Raw genomic sequence first — 25,820 nt, forward strand, 5'->3', positions numbered from 1 at the left:
TAAATATTCAAGGAAGGCTTCACTAAGGAGATGGCAGTTGAACAAAAACCTAAAGGCGGAGTTCCCGTCGTGGCTCAGTGCTTAATGAATCCGACTAGGAACAATGAGGTTGCGGGTTCAATCCCTGCCCTTGCTCAGTGGGTTAACGATCCGGCGTTGCCGTGAGCTATGGTGTAGGTTGCAGACACGGCTCAGATCCTGTGTTGCTGTGGCTCTGGTGTAGGCCGGTGGCTACAGCTCCGATTCGACCCCTAGCCTGGGAACCTCCATATGCCACGGGAGCGGCCCAAGAAATAGCAAAAAGACAAAAAATAAAATAAAAAAAAATAAAATAATGAATCCAACTAGGAACCATGAGGTTGCAGGTTCAATCCTTGGCCTTGCTCAGTGGGTTAAAGATCCGGCGTTGCCGTGAGCTGTGGTGTAGGTCTCAGATGCGGCTCGGATCCCACTTTGCTGTGGCTGTGGTGTAGGCCGGCAGCTGTAGCTCCAATTAGACCCCTGGCCTGGGAACCTCCATCTGCCATGGGTGTGGCCCTAGAAAAAGCAAAAAGACAAAAAATTTTTTAAAAATAAAGAATAAAATAAAAAATACCCTAAAGGCAATGAGAAAGGGAACCGTGCAGATGGATGAACACTGAGGCCAAAGGGGACAGCAGGTGCAAAGGCCCTGGAGCAGGGTCAGGCCCCAGCTGAAGGGTGACTGCCTCAATCTTAGGCAGGTTTTTTGTTTTGTTTTTTTGCCAAACCTACAGCACGTGGAAGTTCCTGAGCTAGGGATCAAACCTGCACCACAGCAGTGACTCAAGCCATTGCAGTGACAATGCCAGGTCCCCAACCCACTGGGCCACAAGAGAACTTCTTAGGTAGGCTTTTTGAAGGCAGGGAAAGGACTTACACATAGCAGGAGCTGTGCGGCTTGTTGATGGAAGAGAAGAAGCAAGAGACCACCATATTGTATCCAGAGATTCTGAGGCTAAATTTTGGGACTGGAAGAAAAGAAGCATCAGTTTTATAGAGCTGGAGAAAAACAGGTAATTATGTGTTTTATGGCCTGTCTTTCTAGCTCGCTCTTAAAAATACTTCTCAGATGGAGATAATGCAAGGAATTTGAAGATTTTATTTTTGTTTTTGCTTTCTGGCTTTGCCTCGAGTTGAAAATAAGGACTTTTTTTAATTGCTTTTTTTTTTTTTTACTGTTGTTTAAGTTATTTTTCAGATAAATAAAACTCTTTAAGATTAGGCCTTGGTGGAGTTTCCATCATGGCTCAGTGGTTAACGAATCCGACTAGGAAGCATGAGGTTGCAGGTTCGGTCCCTGGCCTTGCCCAGTGGGTTAAGGATCTGGCGTTGCTGTGAGCTGTGGTATAGGTCACAGACGTGGCTCGGATCCCACGTTGCTGTGGTTCTGGTGTAGGCCAGTGGCTACAGCTCTAATTAGACCCCTAGCCTGGGAACCTCCATATGGTCCATATGCCATGGGAGCGGCCCTAGAAAAGGCAAAAAGACCAAAAAAAACAAAACAAAAAAAAGATTAGGCCTTGGAGCTCAGATTATGAGTACTCTTGAAAGATATTATTTGGAAGAAATTAGATACCATTTATAAGAAGAATAACAAGTTTATAGGGGAATTATTAGTAATTTATGAATAGAAAAACCCTTTTTCCCCCAAATGGTCTAGAGAATTGGGCTTGAGATTTGGATGTTCTTTTGCTATGGTTTGTACAGTCTGTATTTGCCTCTTCAAATAACTCTGGATGACTTTTACACGACCACATTATTGTTTTCATAAATGGTATTTTTAGGTATTGGAAATAACAGAAAGTTCTGGTAGACTTGCCACTTGTCCTAAATAATTTGTGCAGCTAAATGCTTCTTTCCCCAAAAGTGACTGAGAAGCAACACCAGCCCAGGATTAAGTGTTAAATGGATGGTTTTATGTAAGACAGAAGCAATAACAGAAGATGTAACAGTGGTTGGTTTGGTTGCTGGGCTCTCTCTCTTTTTTTTTAACTTGGTTTCTGTTGTTTAAATTACAGAAGAAACATTCTTACTTTTCTGTTTTGTGTGTGAAGATTTTCAAGAATGATAAGCAGACAAGGCTCTGTTCTCGTCATACAATCAGTACCCATTTTGCTTTCAGTGTCATGAAAGCACAGTTAATTTCAAAGTGACTCCATTTTTTTTTTCTTTTTCTCTTTTTAGGGCCACACCCACGGCATATGGAGGTTCCCAGGTTAGGGGTCAAATTGCAGCTAAACCCGCTGGCCTATGCCACAGCCACAGCAACACCAGATCTGAGTCACGTCTGCGACCTACACCACAGCTCATGGCGACGCCGGATCCTTAGCCCACTGAGCGAGGCCAGGGATGGAACCTGGGTCCTCATGGATGCTAGTCAGATTTGTTTCCACTGAACCATGACGGGAACTCCGAGAGTGACTCCATTTTTGATCTTTCCCTTCCTACTCAAGATTTTTGGGAAAAATTTTTCCTATTTTTAGCCTCTCATACCTTTCATTACTCTTTTATAAATCTGCATTCTCTACTCTTTTGTTTACAGGTAACAAACTTCAAAACATACCAAAAGACAACAGCTGAAATTTAAACTTTATTATTTTCCTACCATAAAAGTAATAGATATTCATTATACCATAAAAGGGGAAAGCACAAAATGTATAAAGAAGTTAATCTTTAAATTGCCTATACTCCCATCCCAGGGAAGACTATTAACATTTCAGCATATTTCATTTCATCAGTCTCTTCCTACTTTTTAAATTTTTTTTGGCCATACCTGCAGCATGTGGAAATTCCTGGGCCAGGGACTGAACCTGTGCCACAGCAGTGATCTAAGCCACTGCAGTGACAACACTGGACCCTGGACCTGCTGTGCCACAAGGGAACTCCTATGTATTTTTGAATACAGCTCAGATATTACTATATATAAAGTCTTACACCCAGCTTTCTCAATGTAACACTATATTGAAGTTATTTTTCTCTTATCTATAAAAATCCTCTTTGTAAACATAATTTTAATGGCAGAGTAAGATTCCATGATTTGGATATGCTATGGTTTATTTCAACATTCTCCTAACATCAAATACTTAAAGGAGAGTGAGTGGGTCAAAGTACATAAAAGTTAAAATGACTTTGGGGTTCCCATTGTGGCACAGCAGAAATGAACCTGACCAATAACCATGAGGTTGCAGGTTCGATCCCTGGCCTCGCTCAGTGGGTTAAGGGGCCAGCTTGGCAGTGACCTGAGGTGTAGGTCGCAGGTGCGGCTTGGATCCCACATTGCTGTGGGGAGTAGGCTGGCAGCTATAGCTCCGGTTTGACCCCTAGCCTGGGAACCTCCATATGCCGCAGGTGCAGCCCTAAAAGGGAAAAAAAAAAAAAAATTAAGACGACTTTGTTTCCTAGAATTGTTTCCTAAAGAGGCTGTTGAGAGGTTGTTCTTGAGAACACAGGGAGGGGATTTAGGGAGACGGAGACGGTGGGGTGCGTGGGGGGGTCCAGGCCAGCAGCCAGAAGGAGCGGCTCAGAGGTCCTGGCCCAGCTGTTCCAGCTCGTTCAGCAGGAAGTCCATATCAACCCGGGTCAGTGCAGGGTTGGCCACGACCATGCGGAAGAAGTTGCCCCGGGTGCCGTGGGGCTGGTAGCCGATCATCATGGAGCCCTTCTTCACCATGCTCTCCTTGAGGATGGGCGCCACCTGGGGGAGGAGGGGCGCGAGCTGCCAGCAGCGGCCCGGGTGGGGTCAGGCGGCGGGGTGGGCTCCCGGACTTGGACTTGCATGTCCCTCCGCCCAGCCTCCTTCCAGAGGCAGCACTCGCTGCCCGGATCCTGACCGCGGCCCCAGCTTACCTTCGCCACCCCGTCCAGCCTGCTGGGCCCTCTCTACCCCCTGGGTTCTTTCCATCTCACCAATCTTCAAGTTGTCACATGGGCCGTTTTCTGCTAAATCCTGACGCTTCGCTGAATCTCTACACTGCTCTTTCTGTCTAACTTCAAGCTTTCGTCATCCTTAACACCTTCTTCTCCCTTCTCTGAACTCCTGTAATATTTTTGATCTGCACCCTGTGATCTAATATGTAATTTCCAAGACTGCCTTGAACACAGTGGCTTCAAATAGGTAACTCCTGTTCTGTAAAATAATGACTCCTTGGAGTTCCTGCTGGGGCTCAGTGGTAATGAACCCGACTAGTATCCACTAGGGTGCGGGTTTAATCCCTGGCCTCACTCAGTGGGTTAAGGATTCGGCATTGCCGTGAGCTGTGGTCTAGGTCACAGACATGGTTTGGATCCCACATGCTGTGGCATAGGCTGGCAGCTACAGCTCCCATTCGACCCCTGGCCTAGGAGCTTCCATATGCTGCAGGTGTGGCCCTAAAAAGCAAAGCAAAGCAAATAAATAAATAAATACTCCTCAAGAGCGAGAACACTCTGATCCTTTCAGACCAACTGCAGCCCCTTACTGATCTACCCTTAGGGACGAAGGGTCTCTTGGCCTGACTGGGCTGTTCTGTCCCCAGCATCAGTGAGTAAAATTTCCAAGATCTTTCTGCCTGACACCTCCATCCTGGGGCTGAGCTCTCAGCAGAACGCCCTGCACAAGAGATCTATGTACTGTACGGGTGACTTCTCTTGTGAGGCCCCTCTCTGCCTTCTTCTTTCCCAGAAAGAGATACCTTATTCCCCATCTTCAACCTCAAAGAAATGAGGACAAGTGGGCGTCCTCTTCTGGGTTACAGCCCCACCTCAGCGGCCAGTCTAGCAAAGGGACCTGCCATCTCACTCACAGCCAGCAGGGGGCGGAAACGCACCAGCTGCGTCAGTTCCCAACCAGTTCATCAGCGCCGGGAAGAGACTGCCTACCTTAGCCAGCCTTTCATTGTAATCCGGACTCCCCTTCTTTCCCCGCAGACTGGGGGGCACGAACCAGAAACACACATTGACAAATTCAGGCTGGGAGGAATGAGGGATAGGAAGGTGTGAGCTGAGGCAGGGGGACCATTCTCCTCTCACTGCCCCCTCTTTCCTCATCAGGGCTTTGCGAGTGGGACAGGCAGGGGGTGGAGGGATGCGAAACGGCACGAGGTCGTCATACCTCCATGACCAACTCAAACCCCTCCCGCTTCTTCAATTCCTCCGCCAGGTACCTGTGAACAGACAGTGAGAACTCACGGGTGGAGGCGGAAAGGCAGAGATGCCACAAACAGAAGCGACCCAGAGAGTGAGCCCAGAGACCCTGAGGAAAGGGGTGCAGGGGCTGGACCCCAGGGGGAAGGGAACCAGGACCGCCCCCACTCCTACCGGGCAAGGGCAAAGGCCTGGTCCACTCGCCGCTCCAGCCCCTGCCCGCCCTGTGCCTTCCACATGAGCCACAGCTTCAGACAGTCCACGCGGCGGCCACACTGCACCACCTTGTCCCCCGTGTCCAGGGTCACGTCGTAGAACTTGTCCTGCTGGAAGAGGTAGCTGGCCTGGGACCCGTGGCAGCGCTTGAGCAGGTTCTGCGGAGGGTGGGGAGATGGTCAGACCCACCCTCTCCACCGAGGTTTCTTCCAGGGCCCTGCACTGGGCGATGCCTTAGCTCAGGGCGATGTCTTAGCTCAGTCCACGCATTTCTGTCCCTAGAACCAGGCGGCACTGACAGCATGGCTGCCAGCTGACTGAGACCCTCTCTCTGGTGTTTCTATCCACAGAGTTCTTCCCAAACAACTCGGGATCCCTCCGATCACAGCCTCAAGCGGGGAACTATTTCCTTTGCGCTAAGTCAGGGGGAGAGAGGGAGCCCACAACAGGGAGATTAGGGCAGTGGCAGATATTTGGCTTCGGAAGGATGGTCAGGAGAACACAGTGAGGCCAGGAGCCCCTCTCAGGTGGGGTGGGAGACAGAGGTCCAGGGTGGGAGGCAGGGCGGGGGGCGGGCAGGGGCGGACCCACCGACGTGTCTCGGAGAAGGAGAGCCGAACACTGCAGGCCTACGGAGAGGAGCTTGTGGGGATTCCAGGCCACGGAGTCAGCCCTGGGGTGGGCACAGCAAAGCAGGGTCAGCTGGCTCCCTGTCAAACTGCCCAACCAGAGCAAGCCCCCTTCCTGCCCCCCACCTTCTGGATCTCCAATAAAAGGGGCTTTAGTTTCTCCCCAGCCTAGCAGAATTCCCAAGTCTGACATCTGACCTCCCAGCCCCAATCAACCATCTCTCTAACCCTCCCTCCTACCAGCCTCCTCCCCCTACTCTCATCCCAGCTCCCGGTCTGAGACTGCTCTGGATCAAGGACCTGAAGGATGAGACTCAGGAAGGAAGGGGTGGTACGAACCTCTGGATCCCATCCAGAAGATGTCGATGGGTCTGTGACAGCAGAACACTCCCCCCCCAGGCGGCCTGTGGAGCAGAAGGAACAACGTGGGCCTTGGCTTTGGCCTCGGCTCAGCCCGCCTCACCCCCAGGCCTGAGTCCCACTCACATCCACGTGCAGCCACAGCCCGTGACGCTGGCACACATCAGCAATGGCCTCCAGGGGGTCAAAGGCCCCCAGCACGGTAGTGCCAGAGGTGGCACTGACCAGAAATGGCACAGCACCCTGCGGCAAAAAGGGAGAGGGACAAAGAGGCTGTGAAATCATCTCAAGAGCTACCCAGCGCCTGCTGAGACCCCGCTCTAAATGCTCTGCATGCCTGACCTGCGCCCTTTCAACCTCGCAGTGTGTTACTGTCCCCCTTCACTTGCAAGTGAGGACACAGAGAGTCAGAGGTGTTAAGAAACCTGTCCCCAGCCAAAGCTCCAGAGATGGAATTTTATCTTTTTATCCTTTCTAGGGCCACACCTGCAGCATATGGAGGTTCCCAGGCTAGGGGTCTAATCCGAGCTATAGCCACCGGCCTACACCAGAGCCACAGCAACTCGGGATCCGAGCCACATCTGCGACCTACACCACAGCTCAGGGCAACTCCAGATCCATAACCCACTGAGCGAGGCCAGGGATCGAACCTGCAACCTCATGGTTCCTAGTCGGATTCGTTAACTACTGAGCCATGATAGGAACTCCCAGAGATGGAATTTGATGTGTTTGTGGGAGAAGGTGAGGGCCATGTCTTACTCCTCTGCCATCTTGATTCATCCCCCCAGAGATGGAATTTAAACAGAGGACTGTCTGGTGGTCTATTTCCAAAGCTCATATTCTTTTTGTTTTGTTTTTCTTCCTTCCTTCCTTCATTCCTCCCTCCCTTTTGCTTGCTTTTTTTTGCCAAGGCATGCAGCAGCTTGATGTGGGATCTCAGTTCCCAGACCAGGGACTGAACCTGCACTGCAGCAGTGAAAGCACCGAGTCCCAACCACTAGACCACCAGGGGACTCCCCAAAGCTTATATTCTTTCAAAAAAGTTTAATATCTTACTGGATGATCAAAATACTATTTAAAATGCCCTTATAGGACAAAAGTTTATGAAGAAACTGAATTCGTGTTTAAAAAACTACTATGGGAAGTTCCCGTTGTGGCACAGCAGAAATGAATCCAACTAGTATCCATGAGGATGTGGGTTCCATCCCTGGCCTTGGTCAGTGGGCCGGGGATCTGGCATTGCTGTGGCTGTGGCGTAGGCTAGCAGCTACAGCTCTGATTCAACCCCTAGCCTGGGAACCTCTATATGTTGCAGATGCAGCCCTAGAAGGCAAAATAATAATAATAATAATAATAATAATAATAATAATTACAATGAAGAAAGCACAGGCTCAGATGGCTTCACTGATAAATTCTACAAAACATATAAAAGAGAACTGATATCAGCTCTTCGTAAACTTCCAAAAGAAAAAAAAAGAAGAGGAAGAAACACTTCCATATTCATCCTATGAGGTACATATTACCCTGATACTAAAACCAGACAAAACATCACAAGAAAACTACAAAATATATCTAAGGAGTTCCCATCTTAGCCCAATGGTTATATATATACATATATACATATCTTATAAATAAATACAGACATAAAAATCTACAAAACACTAGCAAACCAAATTTGCAGCAATATATAAAAAGAATTATATGCCATGATAAAGTGGGATTTGTTCCAGGAGTGTAAGCTGGTATAACAATCCAAAAATCAATTAATGTCGGAGTTCCTGTCATGGCTCAGTGGTTAACGAATCTGACTAGGAACCATGAGGTTGCGGGTTCAATCCCTGGCCTTGCTCAGTGGGTTAGGGATCTGGCGTTGCCGTGAACTGTGGTGTAGGTTACAGACTCAGCTTGGATCTGGCATTGCTGTGGCTGTGGCGTAGGCCAGTGGCTATAGCTCGGATTCCACCCCTAGCCTGGGAACCTCCATATGCCGCAGGAGCAGCCTAGAAAAGGCAAAAAGACAAAAAGACAAAAAAATATATATATCAATTAATGTGATACAACCTTACCAACAGAATAAAGGGAAAAAACCCACATCTCAGTGCGGTCTATTGATCATCTCAATAGACACAGAAGACTTTCGACAAAATCCAATACTCCTTCATGGTAAAAACACTTCAAAAACTAAAAATCCCTCAACCGGATAAAGGGCAACTACAAAAACTCCATAGCTACCATCACACTCAAGAGTGACAGACGGGAGGTCCTGTCGTGGCGCAGTGGTTAATGAATCCCACTAGGAACCATGAGGTTGCAGGTTTGGTCCCTGGCCTTGCTCAGTGGGTTGGGGATCCGGCGTTGCGGTGAGCTGTGGTGTAGGCTGCAGATGCGGCTCGGACCCCGCGTTGCTGTGGCTCTGGCGTAGGCTGGTGGCTACAGCTCCGATTCGACCCCTAACCTGGGAATCTCCATGTGCCGCAGAAGCGGCCCTAGAAAAGGCAAAAAGACAAAAAAAAAAAAAAAAAAAAAAAAAAAGAGTGACAGACGGAAAGCGTCTCCCCCAAGATCAGGAACAAGACAAGATGTTTGTTCAGTCTCTGCATTTCTTTTCAACCCTGTGCCGAGGTTCTAGTAGGGCAATGAGGTAAAAAAAATAAGAGGCATCCAGATTGGAAAGAGAAAAGGCAATATTATCTCTGTTTTCAAATTACATGACATTGTATCTAGAAAAGTCTAAGGAATCTACTATATTTAACAATTGTTCAGGAGTTCCCGTTGTGGCTCAGTGGGTTAAGAACCCAACATAGTGTCCTTAAGGATATTGGTTCTATCCCTGGGCCCACTCACGGCAGTAAGGATCTGGCATTGCTGTGAGCTGCAGCAGAGGTCACAGATGCGGCTTGGATCCTGAGTTGCTGTGGCTGTGGTGTAGGCCGGGAGCTGTGGTGGAGGCCGGCAGTTGCAGCTCCAACTCGACTCCTAGCTTGAGAACTTCCATACGCCATGGGTGCAGCCATTAAAAAAAAAAAAAAAAAAATTGTACAGATTGTGCCCAAATGCCCTCTAGGATGGCTGTAGCGGTTTCCAGGTCCCCCAGTTGGTGGTGGGGGGTGGAGGGCCATCCGGGAGCCTCCACACTTCCCACCGCTCCAAGCCCGCACATCTTCCTGCACAGGCCCTCCCAGCTCCCAGAAACCTGCGCTACACTTCGGGTCCCCCACACCCTCCGGGCAGTGCTCCTTGGGACTCCACTCAGTGACTTGGTCCTGCAGCTGCCTCGAGCTCAATCCTGCCCATGGGTCTCGGACTGTAGTGTCCTCGCTCCCCAGCCTCCCCAGGGATCAATGCAGCCCATGGTGGGGGAGGACACAGCTGTGGAGATGGGGGTGGGGAAAGGATGCCTTGAGTAGGGACAGGCCAAAGAATCCTCTAAGAAAGGGACTGGGGCGGGGGTGGGGGGGGGTTGTCCTGCTCCACTGCTCCAGCCCCCTTCACTCACTCACCTCAGCCTCAGCCAGTCTGATCTGCTGCTCCAGATCCTCAGGGATCATTTTCCCTCTGGAAAAGAAAACTGAGTAGGTAGAGAAGTAACAGACTCTCTAGACTAGGCGGCAGAACTGTCGAGAGCAGGGTAATGTGAGCTTAGCAATGCAGAGGCCACAATGTTGATTTTTCCCTAAGAGGGGTAAACAGATCTCAGGGACAGGGCGGAGACTCTAAGCAGGCACTGGTAGGCATGAAGCAGCAATTCTGGGGGAACAGACTAGGGAGAGAAGTCCACTGGGGTGTGGGCCCCAGGCCAGAGCCTCTGGCAGCGGGAGGGCACGCTAAGCCAGGCTGGGTCTGAGCCACGCAGACAGAAGGACCTTCACCTCTCATCTGCCTGGACTATTCGGACACTGTCGGTGCCAAGTCCCAGAAAGGCAGCTCCCTTCTTGATGGAGTAATGACACTGTGGAGGAAGGCAGAGGGCCGGGGGAGGAGTGGAGAGAGACTGGTGAAATACACGAGATCCTGGACACCAGGGCTTCTCCGATGTTCTCGCATCCCCGGTGGGTCTGGTTAAAATGCAGATTCCTATTCAGTAGGTCTGGGCTGGGACCCGAGACTCTGCATTTCTTTTTCTTTTTTTTGGGGGGGTGCATCTTTTTAGGGCCGCATCCACAGCATAGGGAGGTTCCCAGGCTAGGGGTCGAATTGGAGCTATAGCTGGCCTACACCACAGCCACAGCAATGCCAGATCCAAGCCGTGTCTGCGACCTACACTACAGCTCACGGCAACGCCGGATCCTTAACCCACTGGGCAAGGCCAGGGATTGAACCTGTGTCCTCATGGATGCTAGTCAGATTCATTTCTGCTGATTTCTGATGGGAGCTCCAAGAATCTGAATTTCTAACAAGCTCCCAGGTTATACAGACACCGCTGTGAACCATACTCTTAGTAGAAAGCGTTCCTGGCTGCCCCTCCACTACCCCCAGACAGAAGCCAAGGTGAATGGAAGTGTTTCCTCCATCCCCCTGGTTAGAAGGAGGCAGATCTGCCGGGGGGGGGGGGGGGGCAGGCTGGCCTCAGCAGAGGTAGGTCTGGGCAGGCAGAGAACCTGACGGGTCTCAGACTCAGCTGGGTGGAGGTTAGAATTAGGAGCCCCGGGAAGGCTCGTGCCACTTCTCACCTCCTTGGATGTGAAGAGGGCCAGGGGTGGCAGTGCCCGGAGGCCCCTCTGTTTGCAATCCGGGTAGCGCTGATAGCGGGCCAGGTTCATAGCATACATGTTGGAGATGGAGCCACCTGTCACAGGGAAGAGGTGGTAGCGAGAGGGAGGGGCAGTGGGTCAGAACTGGAGTGCGGCTCTCCTGACCTCTCCACCCAGAACTGATCAAAGAAGCAGAGTGATTGGCTCTCAGGCCATGAGTTCTAAGGGCTCGACCAATGGCAAGCCAGCAAGCCAGAAGCGGGATCTGCAGATTCCCTGGACTACCCCTCCTTATCCTGGGCCGATCCCAGGATCCACCCCCACCCCCCATCAGGTCACTGAAGTGCTGATCCCACGGACTGTTGGGCAAACACCAGGATACGGGGGATTGGACAGCTTTTCTCAGGTTTGGCCCGAGCCCAGCTGGAGAAGAAACAAAGAGGACGTGCCCCTCGCTGCCAGCTGAGAGCCAGAGAACAGCGGGAGAGGAGGAACACTTGAAAAGACCAAAGACAGGCACCCCCCCTCCTGGTCACATACCAGGGCAAAAGACCCCATCCCCAGAGCTCCAGCCCACCAGGGCCCGGAGTTTCTTCAGCACCTCTTCTTCCATGAGTACAAACACGGGGGCGATTTCATACGTGTACCTGCCAGGAGAGGGGATAATGAGAACTGGAGGGACTCTTAGAGGAGTGGGGGAGAGAGGGAGCGAGGGGAGGGTCCAAAGAGAGGACTGGGCTGAGGACAAAGAACCAGGGAAGGAGGAGAAACAACGGGAGCCCGGAGGTATAAGAAAGCCTGGAGAAAGGGAGCCCAAAGGGTACGAGGGTGAAGACTCTGCCAGCAGAGATTGGCAGCAAAGAGAGGGGGCAATCCCCATTCTCTCCCCATGCCAGGTGTGCCCCCTGCAGACCCAAGTCCTTTGTGGGGTGGGAGAGGGGGCCCAGGGATGGCTCACTGGCTGGTGTTGAGGCTCTCGGTGACAATGCGCCCAGCTAGGGCATGGGGATCCAACCCTGAGAAGAGCTGGTTGAAGAAACGAGGGTGACCTGGAGAAGCGGGCAGGGGGCTCAGGGTGGAGCTGAGGATGAATCCCAGACACTCCTCCCTCCGGGACCCAGGACCCACAGGTCTTCACGCTGTAGCGGATCACAGCCCGGCACCGCTCTAGGATCTGCTCCTGTGACTCCCCCTCGCTGCGCAGCTCCAAGTCCAGCAGCTGTTTCAGCTCCTCTGGCTCCTTCCACTCGCAGACCTAGAAGGAGCGGGAGATCCTGGGGGCCCTGAGACACCCCACGGACTGGCTGCCCAAACCACGTCTCGACAGACACAAGGCACCACCAACTTGCACTTCCAGCAAGATGGGAATAATTTTCAAAGCAACAGCAGAACATGGGTAAATAAACACCGTCTGACCCAGTGTATAATCCCCGAGGCACAGTGAGACAGTGATGAATTCTAGGGAGAAGCCTGGATAGAGGAGGAATGTTCTGAGCCGGGTTTGATGGGCAGGAGGAGAAGGGAGAAAAGACCCACCTTCTCGGAGGCGCTGGTCCCTTTCCTAATGACCTCATCCACCACGATGCCAAACACATCCTGGAGCAAAGCTTCTGCAGCCGCGGGGTCCCCATCAAGGGAGAGGAGTGGTTTGGAGTCAGCCATCAGGATAAGGTCTGTGAGCAGAGCAGGAGTTATTCTGCACTCAGCCTGTGGACCCCATCTGAACCTAACCAGCCAAGAACCCCAACTCCATGAGGGGCGCAGTCGTGCGGCTCAGCCCCAGCCTTCACGGTGCAGACAAGGGCAAGTGAGAGCTTCCGAGGAGAGGGCCAGGAGAAACAGGTGGGAAAGAAAAAAGGCGGTTTGTGCTGAGCAGGTGGAATCCAGCAGCCACTGCCCACCTAAGGCACAGATTGAGAGGCTTACCTTTCAGCTCAGGCTTCTGTCCAAGAGAGCTGGAGGCAGGGGACACAATTAGCTTTCTAGAATGTTAGGACCAGGGCAGCAGAGGGAGAGAGGTATAGGCAGCAGTCACATGACCCATGACATCACTCTCATGACCCTTGCCCTAAAGATTTGGGTCAAGGCCAGCAGGTTGAGAGAAGTTTCCTGAATAATCATTAGCTGGCATGAAGAAGCGGGGAGATGAGAATGTAAGGCAGAAACACATGCTGTATTCGCCCCAGACTGGAGAGGAGCAGAGGGGAGAGGCAGCTGGAAGAGGGGCTTCCAACCACGAACCAAAGGGCCCGGAGTGGGGACCAGAGGGGTGTTTGGCAGAGGGCCAAGAGCAGTGGGGGCCAGAGGCAGGAAACTGTGGCAGGTGACCCTGGAGACAGAGGGGGCAGGGAGCCTGGAGGAGACTAGAGAGGTGAAATGGCTCAGGCAGAAGTCTCGGGCCAATCTTTGCATCCCCACCCCCAGAGTCTTCTCAGAGCTGTCCTGATTTCTCAAGCCCTCTCCTCTAAAGAAGAGCAGGAAGGAAAGGAGGCTACCCTGAGGAAACAGTTTGTTAAACAAGTGTAACCCTGTTCCTTGCAGCCTGAGAGTGCTTAAGAAACATGGAGTGGCCTTTGCAGGGCCCTAGGGTGACAGATGCACATGCAGTTGTTACAGCCCAGATGCTATTCTTTTTTTTTTTTTTTTCTTTTCTGCTTTTTAGGGCCCCACCCCCTGCAATATGGAGGTTCCCAGGCTAGGGGTCAAATCGTAGCTGTAGCTGCTGGCCTACACCACAGCCACAGCAACTCAGGATCCGAGCCGCATCTTCAACCTACACCACAGCTCACGGCAAAGCTGGATCCTTTACCCACTGAGCGAGGCCAGGGATCGAACCTGCAACGTCATGGTTCCTAGTCAGATTTGTTTCTGCTGCGCCATGACAGGAACTCCCCAGGCGCTATGCAGAAGAGGAGAGGAAGACGAGGACTGGGCAAGATGTGGACGGGAACAGGGGCTGAATGGTGACAGCAGGCAGGAGAAATGGGACTGCCGAAATGGAGGAAGAGGCATTCAGGAGCAGGGGAGGAATGCCATGGGCTTACATCAAGAATGAGTAGGAAAACAAATAAACAAACTTGGAGTTCCCTTTGTAGTACTAGTATCCATGAGGATTTGGGTTTGATCCCTGGACTTGCTCAGCGGGTTAAAGGATCCAGCACTGCCGTGAGCTGCAGTGTAGGGTGCAGATGTGGCTCGGATCTGGCATGGCTGTGGCTGTGGTGTAGGCCGGCAGCTACAGCTCCAATTCAACCCTTAGCCTGAAGTTCCATATGCCGCAGGTACAGCCCTAAAAAGACATAAAAAAAAAAAAAAAAAAAAAAAAAGAATGAGAATGGCTGGTTCTAAGGTCTGTGAAGGTACCTGGCTGGCTGGAGAGAAGGTCTGCGAGGACGATATGGAAGCAAAGGCAGGGTGGGCAGAGCTGCACGAGACCATGGGGAGCCTTGAGTGCCAGCCAGGCCGAGAACCGAGATCCTGCAGAAAATGGGAAGCCACTGCAAGATTCTGTGGCTAGGAAAAATGTCATGCAATCGATGCTCTCAGAAGACCCGTGCACAGGAGCAGAATGAAGAGGCCTCTGCTGTAACCAGGTCAGACGTGATCCACAAGTGAGGAAAGGTGGTCTCGGCAGGAAAGGACAGGTAGGGGTATAGGAGAAAAATGTCCCAATAAAATGTAGAAAGGAGAGACCCCAGCCATGATGACTAAGCAAAGTCTAGCCAACTGCCCCAACCAGTCCTCCCCCATGCATCTGCTTCTGTAAATTTGTTTCCGCATCTACTACCTTGCCTGACGTCACTCCAGTCCAACTAGCCAAGCTTGGACCTGGAAGACGTAGCCCATAAAAGCCTTGTGAAACCCTTCTTCCGGGCTCAGACTCTGGAGAGCAATCTCCTCTGAGCCCGCAGGTGTCATAAACCTGAGTTCTCCAACTCTCCGAGTGCTCGCTTGGTTTCTCGCCGGGTAAAAGAGCTGATCCACTACAGCCACAAAGCTGCCGGAGCTGGTACACTACAGCCACGGGGCTGTCACCAGAGCTGATACGCTGCAGCGCAGGGCTGCTGGGTATCTGCCGTAACAGGGGAATCTGCAGGCTCTACCACTTGCTGGATTACGCCGAATTCAACACTTAGGGAATCTACACTGGAGGAAGGGTCAAAGATGACCCCGGGGTTTCAAGTCCAGGTGACTGGAAAAATAATGGTGCCCCTGAAAGAAATAGGGACACACAAAGGGGAGGCTGGATGGCAAGTAAAATGGTTATTTCTTGGAAGTACTCGTCCAAGGGGAGGTGTCCAAGGCTACAGACACTTGTGTGGGAAGAAATCGGGTCCAGGGGTCTGATGAGATGAGAGAATGAAAAGCAGATTCGAGAGTCAGGGCACAGCTCAAGCCTTGGATGGGCTCTACTCCCCATGGAAGAGGATGCTCAGAGATGCCCAGGGAGAGAGGGGCAACACCAAGGTGTGGGGAACCCCTAACGAGAGGGGAGGAACCTTCCTCAAAGGGGGCTGCTCTGATGTAATCCACTGCCCACAGCCACTGGAACCCATGCTGGTCGAAAACACAGGTCCGAAGGACCCTAGTGGTCCTACCCTTGAATTTCTCAGCAGATTCGGTTTGGGGAAACTAGGGGAGCATAACTTTGACAAGGAGACTCGATCCCTCATCAGGGCTCACTCTGGCTCCCCCAGTGCATGGCGGCAGTGGCATTTTAGGTGGAAAGACTAGAAGGACCGAGGCTAATAAAAATAGGTACCTTTGAAGTACTTACCACACGCCTCACTAAGTACTTAATATGCATTATCCTAGTCTGCACAGCCATGGAGGGCAAGTTTAATCGCCACATTTAAAGATGAGGAAACTGAGATTTCAGAGCCACTACTAGGTAACATGTCTGGGTCATGCAGCCAGTATACACCCCAGCTGGGCCCGGACCATGGCATTTGGGACTCTGAAGCCACTTCCCCACCTGATTACCAGGTTCGACCACCTTATCTGGGGCTTCCTGGGTCCCTGAGCCTGCTGTGGTGCAAAGACCTCTCTGTCCAAGAGTGAGGACACCTCAGGGGCTCAGTTTCTGTAAAATGAGAGGCTGAAAGAGAGCATCTCCTGGGCATGTGCTGGCCGTTCATTAGCTCAGGCCGATGGATATGGCAAGCCGGCCAGGGGAGTGGAAAGCAGACTGCGAGCAAGGACTGATTGATGAAGAAAGGAGACCCCTGATTGGAGCAAGGCTGTTCCCAAAGCTCTAAAGAGAGATCTGCAGGGAAGACCATGGCTCTGTCCACTCGGCCCCTTCCGTATCCATTCCACCAAAGTCACGGCTCAGAAATGAAAAGGGGGAGTTCCCATCGTGGCTCAGGGGAAATGAATCTGACTAGCATCCATGAGGATGCAGGTTCGATCCCTGGCCTTGCTCAGTGGGTCAGGGATCCAGAGCTGCTGTGAGCTGTAGCGTAGGTGGCAGACGAGCTCGGATCCCGAGTTACTGTGGCTGTGCTGTAGTCTGGCAGCTGCAGCTCTGATTCAACCCTGAGCCTGGGAACTTCCATATGCCACAGATGTGGCCCTAAAAGGCAAAAATAAAATAAGATTAAAATAAAATAAAATAACATAAAATAAAATAAAATAAAATTGACAAGTTTTTCTGACTTTGTGGGATCTCTAGTCTACAAACTCCTTTAACCATCAACGCCCTCTTATCTTCCTTTCCTTCACTTACACAATCTAGACTGCATGATCTGTTGTTTCAACCACTCTCAAAATCCTCAACTCCCTGGCCCTACTGTCCTCCCACCAAATTCCCCTGGCAAAACCCCGATCGAACTGGCCAGTTCTTCTCTTACCAAACCCACCAAGACTGCTGGATTCTGCTAGTGAAAACTACCTAACCATTCAAATTGGTTTTGCTACGAATTCATGTTCTCTGTGCTCATTCCAATTAAACTGGGCAGATTAAACACGTATGTGTACCACTGCTCCTTCCTGAAACGCCCCCTAGAATTACATCGGTTGAATTTTAAATCCAGAAGAATAAAGCAAATGAGAAGAGAGACGAGAGGTGAGCGGTGTCAATAGCTGTAAAAGATGGAAAGCAGATGAGAAGCGATAACTGGTTCATTAGCAAACGGCAGAAAACCAAAGCTGGTCTGTCTGCAGAGGGCTATGCCAATGGGATACAAGGTTCTTAGGGCAGAAGCCCAGAAAGGCTCAGGAATTAAAAGCACTAGCTACCGTGGAAGACAGGAGGGAGAGGCACAGCTAAAAACATGGAAATCAGGGAGTTCCCATCGTGGCGCAGCAGAAACGAATCCGACTGGGAACCATGAGATTGTGGGTTCAATCCCTGGCCTCGCTCAGTGGGTTAAGGATCTGGCGTTGCCATGAGCTATGGTGTAGGTCACAGATGTGACTCGGATCTGGTGTTGCTGTGGTGTAGGCAGCAACAGCTCCAATTCGACCCTTAGCCTGGGAACCTCCATATGCAGAGGGTGCAGCCCTAAAAGGACAAAAGACAAAAAAAAAAAAAAAAAACATGGAAATCAGATGAAAATTTATATAAGGAATATTTAGACCCTGACTTTCCTCCCCCTTCCCATTCAGCAACACCCCTCTCCTCCACTTACTTCCAAAGTAGGAAGTCTGATTTCTAGAGAAACTGAAACAGAGAGGCCAGGACTTAGGAAAGCCAGGCAGCAGTGCAGAAGGCGATGATGAGACACTGTACTGAATCCAGGAGGATTAGGAGGAAGTTATTTATTGAGTCAATTCCTCCCTCCCAATTGTTATTCAGAACCAGTGGCCAGGGGTAAACCATCCAGAACCAGGAGACTGGAGGATTCCTTTCTGGAGAAATATCTTTTTTGGGGTTTTTTTTTTTTTTTTTTTTTTTTTTGGCTTTTTGCCTTTTCTAGGGCTGCTCCTGTGGCATATGGAGGTTCCCAGGCTAGGGGTCGAGTGGGAGCTGTAGCCACTGGCCTATGCCAGAGCCACTGCAACTCGGGATCCGAGCCGCGTCTGCGACCTACACCACAGCTCACGGCAACGCCGGATCCTTTAACCCACTGAGCGAGGCCAGGGACCAAACCCGCAACCTCGTGGTTCCTAGTCAGATTCATTAACCACTGCGCCACGATGGGAACTCCTTTTTTTGGCATTTTAAATAATTTTTATTTTTTCCATTATACTTGGCTTACAGTGTTCTGTTAATTTTCTACTGTACAGCAAAGGGACCCAGTCACACATACATATATATACACACATATATATGCACACACATTCTTTTTCTCACATCATTGTCTATCATGTTCCATCACAAGTGACTAGATATAGTTCCCTGCGCTACCCAGCAGGATTTCATTGCTTATCCACTCCAAATGCAATGGTTTGCATCTACTGACCTCAGACTCCCAGGCCATCCCACTCCCTCCCCTCCCCTTTGGCAACCACAAGTCTGTTCTCCAAGTCCAGGAGTTTGTTTCTTTTCTGTAGATAGGTTCATTTGCCTTTCTGGAGAAAGTGACTAACAGCCCCAGAGAAAGACCTGACACTCTTGTCCCAGTCCTTGCCCAATCATCTAGTCAGTGACGCCCACGATCTAGTCAATAAATAACAGCCTGTCCACGCACTTGGGTCTTCCAATAGGCCTTAGTGCCACACTCTTTTTTTTTTTTTTTTCCTTCCATTTTTGGCCGTCCCAAGGCATATGGAATTGCTGGGCCTGAGATCAGATCCAAGCCGCAGTCACAACTTAAGCCGAAGCTGCAGCAATGCTAGATCCTTATTAACCCCGGTGCCAGGCCGGGGATAGAACCTGCATCCTAGCACTCCCAAGATGTCCCCAACCCCCCTGCGCCACATCAGGAACTCCTAGTGCCCCACTCTTAAATGTGAGCAGAACACAAGCCGAGGACTACCAGACACTTGAGGAAAGCCTGTAACATGAACCACAGAGGTGAAAGCAGACAAATGGACAAAAGCACTTGATGGAGGAGGAGAAATGCAGGGAGCAGAAGAAAGCTTTAAAAATTAAAGACGATATTATATCCACACACACACAAAAATAGGTTGCTCTCAAAAAGGAATACTCAAAGAAAAATAAGGAGCTCTAGGATTTTAAAAATCCATGAAAACAGAAATGAAAAATCATAAATAAAGTGAAGAAAACCACACAGAAAGACAAATATTAAAAGAAATGGACAATAAAAGAGAACGATGGAAGGAGTTCCTGTCGTGGCGCAGTGGAAACAATCCAACTAAGAACCATGAGGTTGCAGGTTCAATCCTTGGCCTTGCTCAGTGGGTTAAGGATTCAGCATTGCTGTGAGCTGTGGTGTAGGCCGGTGTAGATTTGACCCCTAGCCCAGGAACCTCCATATGCCGCAGATGTGGCCCTAGAAAACACTCACAAAAAAAACCCAAAAAACAAAAAAGAACTATGGAAGATCAAAAGGCCTAAGAGTCAACCAAAGAGGTTTCAGAAAGAGAAGGGGAAAAAGGAGGAAAGGAAGTTTTTTTAAAAAGCTTCATAGAAAAGAACAAATCAAAAGGATCCACCGAATGACTTTCAGGAAGACAGATTATAATATTGTTTCAGAACAACGGAGGATCCAAAGACTTTCAGAGATGAAACTAAACAAACCAACCAATCAGCCAAGACCAGGTCATAGATAAAGAATAGAGCATCAGACCACATCAAGCTTCTCCCAACTCAAGAGAGAGGCAAAGGGAACTTCCAGGACTGTAATCAAGGTAGTACCATCTTCAGAGGCAAAATGCAGCAGTGACTCTGCTCCACTGGACGTGCAACACTGCCTGGCAACAATACTATTCTTCTACTGTCACCTCGCTCTCTAATTCTCTGTTAGCAATTCCTTCATCAATTTCCCCATACCTCTCAAATTATTTACCTATCAACCTTCTCCCAGTTTCCTTCTCTCATTTCAAATATCTTATAGAAGATAAAGGAGTTCCCTGGTGGAGCAGTGGGTTAAGGATCCGGTGCTGTCCCTGCAGCAGTTCAGGTGGCTACTGTGGCACGGGTTCAATCCCTGGCCCCGAGAACTTCCCAGAGTTCTCTTGTGGCTTTGTGGGTTACGGATCTGGCAGGTGGCCAAAAAAAAGCCATCAAAACCTACTCAACTTTTGGTCACCTGCACTCTGGATCCCTCCCACCCTTCAATATTTACTCAGCATCTGGTAGGTATGTGCCAAGCACTTTGGTGGCCACTAGAGGTCATAATGGAGAGCAAAAGACCGCATACCTGCCCTCATGAGGTTCGCAGTCTGTATAGCACAGGTCACAAACTGGAAGACAGAGGACCAACTCCTACCCCCAGATAGAGTTTTGTTTGGCCTGAAGAGTGTGTTTGTTGTTGTTTGGCCATGGCATTCGGAAGCTCCTGGGCCAGCCATCAAACCCACACCACAGCGGTGACAATGCCAGATCCTCAACCCACTAGGCCACCAGGGAACTCTGAATAGTGCATTTTAAAACTTTAAAAGTAATAAGTAAAAAATAATTGTCATACCAAAACTTCCAGCTTCTTATGAAAACAATCAGAAGGAAGATCCATTTTATTATTATAGTTTGGCATTCATTATGTGTTCTTTCCAATTTTAATTTTTGTTTATAGCCATACCCATCACATAGAAGTTCTTGGGCCAGGAATTGAATCCGAGCTGTAGCTGTGACCTATGCCACAGCTGCCACGATGCCAGATCCTTTCACCCACTGCACTGGGTGGTGGATCCAACCCATGCCTTTGCAGCAACCTGAGCCACTGCAGTCAGATTCGAAACCCACTGTGCCACAGGGGAACTCCCAATTTTTAAATTTTTGATCAAGCAACATTTAGGCAGTTACTTCAAAAAACAAAATATAGAAAAATATTAATAGCAAAAAATCTAATTTCTACCCCATTCCAGGTAAGCATTTGTATTAAGTTTCTCAGGCAACCTTTCAGAATTTTTAATGTGAATACTAACAAATGAGAATATACAAGAGTTCCCTTTGTGGCTCAGCGGCTAACGAACCCAACTAGGATCTGTGAGGATGTGGGTTCAATCCATGGCCTCACTCAGTGGGTTAAGGATCCAGCGTTCCCTTGAGCTGTGGTGTAGGTCACAGATGTGGCTCAGATCCCGCATTGCTGTGGCTGTGGTGTAGACTGGTGGCTGCAGCTCCAATTGGACCCCTAGCCTGAGAACTTCCATGTGCTGTGGGTACAGCCCTAAAAAATAAAAATAAAAATAAAAAGTGAATATACATTATTTCCTCATTTTTTTTACATAAAAGATAGCAATATAATCACTTGTGTACCTTGCTTCTTTAAATTAACAATATATGGGCAATCTTAGAACATATATAGAGCTTCCTCATCTTTTTTTAATGTAACAGCTCCATCGAGATAATTTACATGCTCTGAAACATATCCAAGGGTACAATTCAGTGGTTTTTCGTATAGTAACAAAATTGTGCAAGCATCACACACAATCTAATTCCAGAACATTTTCATCACCACAAAAAGAAACTCACGAGCAGTTGCTCCCCATTCTCCCCTCCCCCCACCCCTGGCAACCACTGATCTATTTTCTGCCCCTAAAGACCTGCCTATTCTAACCGTTTCATAGAAATGGAAACACACGGAATGTGATCTTCTGTGACTGGCTTCCTTTACTTAGCATAAGGTTTTCAAGGTTCATTCATGTTGCAACCTGTAAAAGAACTGCATTCCCTTTTATGGTCAGACAGTATTCCATTGTATGGATATATCACATTTTAATCATTCATTTGAGAGTGTCCGTCGTGGTGCAGTGGTTAACGAATCCGACTAGGAACCGTGAGGTTGCGGGTTCGATCCCTGCCCTTGCTCAGTGGGTTAGGGATCCGGCGTTGCCGTGAGCTGTGGTGTAGGTTGCAGATGCGGCCCGGATCCCATGTTGCTGTGGCTCTGGCATAGGCCAGCAGCTACAGCTCTGACTGGACCCCTAGCCTGGGAACCTCCACATGCCGTAGGAGCAGCCCAAGAAATGGCAAAAAGACAAAAAAAAAAAAAAAAAAAAAAAAATCATTCATTCACCAACTGATGGACCTTGAGGCTGCTTCCACTTCCTGGCTAGTGTAAATCATGCTATGGAGATTAATATGCAGGTTTGTGTGTGGACATGTTTTCACTTATCTTGGGTACGTACTTGGCAGTGGAACCGCTGGATCATACAGTAACTTTATATTTAACTTTGAGGAACTGGCACACTGTCTTCCAAAACGGCTATTACCATTTTATGTTCCCATCCGCCATGTATGAGGACTCCCATTTCTCCATATCCTTTCCCGACTTGTCGTTGTCTGTCTTTTTGATTTCAGCCATCTGCATTTGTAATTTTGATAAGGACTGCCAACATCCACGGAGGCTGTACCAATGTAGGAAAGTCCCTGTGTTCTCAGCCTCAGTAACAGAGTATGGTGTCAAACTGTGGAATTTTTTAAATTTGAGGAGCAAAAACATGTCTGGGAAGAGCTTTATTTTATTTTTAATTTTTCTGGCCATGCCTGAAGCTTGCAAAAGGCCAGGGATCAAACCCACACCACAGCAGTGACCTAAGCCACAGCAATGACAATGCCAGATCCTTAACCCATTGAGCCACCAGGGAACTCCAGTACAGTTTTATTTTAGTGGAACTCTCGTATTAGTCAGTTTTGCTGTGGTAACTAATGGCTTCAAAACCCCACTCGCTTCCAACAATAGAGATTTATTTCTCTTTCATGGTTTATGTTGGTGGTGGTGTGGGCTAAAGCTCTGATTTGTGTGCCTTTATTCCAAGACCCAGGCTGAAGGAACAGCCTGTACTTGGAACACGATGTTCTCATGGCAGAGGGAAAACAGCAAAAGGCAAAGAAAACCAAGCGCCAACCTAGCATGTGCCCTATCTGCTCAGATCCCAGTTGACCGAAGCAAGCCCTGGGGCAGTGGGGCAAGGATGCATATCCTCCCACCAGGAGACGCTGTGAAGTGCAGGGCAATGGAGGACATGTAGAATCTCATACAAGAGAACTGGCCACAGGCCCTTAGGATTCTGCCTTCTGTTTCCCCTCAGTCCCCACCAGTCCACTTGACTCATCTGCTTTACCTCCTGGCCTTGCAGACATCTGAGGTGGAACCGCTGGTCTAAGGGTTCTTCTCCTGCTCAGGGATACCCTCTTTGTCGTCCCAGCTCCCCATTGTTTCAACTCTCCTGCCCACAGCCTCTTCCTCACGGCGTTTTTGTTTTTGTTTGTTTTTGGTCTTTCTGCCTTTTCTAGGGCCGCTCCCTCGACATATGGAGGTTCGCAGGCTAGGGGTCTAATCAGAGCTGTAGCCACCAGCCTACACCACAGCCACAGCAACACAGGATCCGAGCCGCGTCTGCAACCTACCCCGCAGCTCACGGCAACGCCGGATCCTCAACCCGCTGAGCGAGGCCAGGGATCGAACCCGCAACCTCATGGTTCCTAGTCAGATTCGTTAACCACTGCACCACGACGGGAACTCCCCTCCTGGCGTTTTAAATTGTCTAGACATCTCACAATACGTTCCCACTCCAGCCACCACCTCTTCTCAGCCAACCTTCTTAAAAGCTTGTCTCCACTCCATCATCACTTCCTCTCCTCTCACACTTTCCGCAGCCAAGTAGCTTCCACCTTCAAGGCCACCAAGAACGTGCCTGCTCCCGAAGCCAAGGAACACGTGTCACCTTTATCCTACTTGACTCCTCTGAAGCCATCGGACAGAGCGGGCCATCCCGTCTTGAAACATTTTCTTTCGCTGGCTTCCATATGGCTACCCCCTGACCATCTCTTAGTTCCCTTTGCATCTTCACCTTCCTCCGGCCCTCCCTCAAATGCTGGAGTTCCTGAGAGTTCTATCCCAGGGTCTCTTTCATTTGTGTTCTGCACCCCTCCCTAGACAATCTCATCTGTTCCCAGGGCTACATGCTGGCCGTTCCTCCATCGCAAACCCCTCTTCTGAGCCCGGATCCATGATGCCACCTGCCGCATCTGGAAGTCTCATAGGACTTCACACTCAGTAGGTCCAAATTTGAACTCATCATCAGTCCTCTCAGATCTGCTCTTCCGGAGTTCCCCGACATAGCGTTGGTGAGGATGCAGGTCCGATCCCTGGCCTTGTTCAGTGGGTTAAGGGTCCAGTGTTGCCACAAGCTGCGATGTAGGTCGGCCCGCTGCAGCTCCCGTTACCCTTACTTAGCCTGGAAACTTCCATGTGCCACAGGTGCGGTTGTAAAAACTCAACCAATCAATCTGCTCTTCTCCTGGACTTCCCTGGTTAGGTAAATGGCACCATCTTCTGAAATCTATGGATTTTTTTTCTCTTTTAGGGCCACACATGGAAGTTCCCAGGCTAGGGGTCAAATTAGAGCTGCTGGCTTACGCCACAGCCACAGCAACCCAGGATCTGAGCCGAATCTGCGACCTACACCACAGCTCACGGCAACACTGGATCCTTAATCCACTGAGCCAGGCCAAGGATAGAACCCTTGTCCTCACAGATACTAGTCGGGTTTGATACCCCAGAGCCACATGGGAATTCCTGAACTCTAGATTCTAACTTATTTCCTGCCTCCTCATCCTTGACTGATTTTTCTCCTTTTTGCTTAATCTTCAAATGTTATGTTCTTCTTTCTCGCTTCTTTGAAAACATCAGTGCAAACTAAAACCTGGACAAAGCTTTCCTTTTTTTCTTCTGTGCTATGTTTTAAAATTATTTTCCTTAAAAACTTTTTTTTTTTTCCTTTTTCGGCTGCCCAGCAGCATTTTTCAGTTCCCAGGCCAGGGATCAGATCAGGATGCTCAGCCCACCAATCCCGTTGTGCCACGGCAGGAACTCCTCCTTAAAAACCCTTTAAAGGTATGTGGTAACTTGACAGCAGAAAAACCTGGTAAACACCACCAGACCCAAGTCATCAAGGTTAATATCACCAGTAATGGGACAGACAGACATCGTGGGCCTCCTAACGTGAGGCACAGGAAAGTGCTCAATGTCACTTATGTGATATTTCTGCCAAAAAATGCACAACCTGAATTTAATTGGAGGAAAACCAGACATATCTAAATGGAGGGTCATTCCACAAAACAACATAGCCTGTAATCGTCAAAACTGTCAAGGTCAGGAGTCCTCTTGTAGCACAGCAGGTTAAGGATCTGGCATTGTCACTGCTCCAGTGCAGGTTCAACCCCTGGCCTGGAAACCTCAGCGTGCCACAAGCATAGCCCCCCAAAAAAGTCAGTGTCATGATAACGAAAGAAAGACTGAGGAACTATTCCAGACTGAAGGAAACTAGAGACATTATAACCAAAAAGAATTGTGTGATCTTAATGGGCTCCTGGGTAAGGAAGAAAAAAAGCCTGCAGTGAAGAATATTATTGGAAGAACTGGTGGAATCTGACTATGAATGGCATCATAAATATTAGCATTCTTCTATCAGTGTTATATTTCCTGAATCTGATCACTGCATCACAGTTAGGTAAGAGAATGTTCTTGTTCTTAGAAAACACATGGTGGGAGTTCCCGTCATGGCGCAGTGGTTAACGAATCCGACTAGGAACCATGAGGTTGCGGGTTCGATCCCTGGCCTTGCTCAGTGGGTTAGGGATCCGGCGTTGCTGTAAGCTGTGGTGTAGGCTGCAGACTCAGCTCGGATCCCCGAGTTGCTGTGGCTCGGGCATAGGCTGGCGGCTACAGCTCCAATTTGACCCCTAGCCTGGGAACCTCCATATGCC

The 25,820-nt window shown here is 49.5% G+C and overlaps 1 protein-coding gene across 9 annotated transcripts in view; it reads right to left on the bottom strand.

The window, feature by feature from the left end:
• Nucleotides 2,593–25,820, bottom strand: part of CSAD (cysteine sulfinic acid decarboxylase) — a 31,107-nt gene continuing 7,879 nt past the window's right edge. For 3 of the 9 annotated variants that reach the window (XM_021091702.1, XM_021091703.1, XM_021091705.1), the window contains 14 exons: nucleotides 12,575–12,711; nucleotides 12,167–12,293; nucleotides 11,997–12,087; nucleotides 11,579–11,685; nucleotides 11,018–11,133; nucleotides 10,217–10,296; nucleotides 9,848–9,902; nucleotides 6,474–6,590; nucleotides 6,327–6,391; nucleotides 5,950–6,031; nucleotides 5,317–5,516; nucleotides 5,111–5,162; nucleotides 4,879–4,968; nucleotides 2,593–3,736 (listed from right to left, as the gene is read on the bottom strand). In XM_021091702.1, the coding sequence (XP_020947361.1) occupies nucleotides 3,542–3,736; nucleotides 4,879–4,968; nucleotides 5,111–5,162; nucleotides 5,317–5,516; nucleotides 5,950–6,031; nucleotides 6,327–6,391; nucleotides 6,474–6,590; nucleotides 9,848–9,902; nucleotides 10,217–10,296; nucleotides 11,018–11,133; nucleotides 11,579–11,685; nucleotides 11,997–12,087; nucleotides 12,167–12,293; nucleotides 12,575–12,711 (1,514 nt within the window). In that variant the 3' untranslated portion in view covers nucleotides 2,593–3,541. Of the gene's footprint in view, nucleotides 3,737–4,878; nucleotides 4,969–5,110; nucleotides 5,163–5,316; nucleotides 5,517–5,949; nucleotides 6,032–6,326; nucleotides 6,392–6,473; nucleotides 6,591–9,847; nucleotides 9,903–10,216; nucleotides 10,297–11,017; nucleotides 11,134–11,578; nucleotides 11,686–11,996; nucleotides 12,088–12,166; nucleotides 12,294–12,574; nucleotides 12,712–12,964; nucleotides 13,716–14,401; nucleotides 14,516–25,820 lie in introns of those variants that run through there. The other 6 variants (XM_021091704.1, XM_021091706.1, XM_021091700.1 and 3 more) reach the window with 5 other exon arrangements.

Source organism: Sus scrofa, chromosome 5, assembly GCF_000003025.6.
Source record: "Sus scrofa isolate TJ Tabasco breed Duroc chromosome 5, Sscrofa11.1, whole genome shotgun sequence".
NCBI classification, from domain to species: Eukaryota; Metazoa; Chordata; class Mammalia; order Artiodactyla; family Suidae; genus Sus; species Sus scrofa.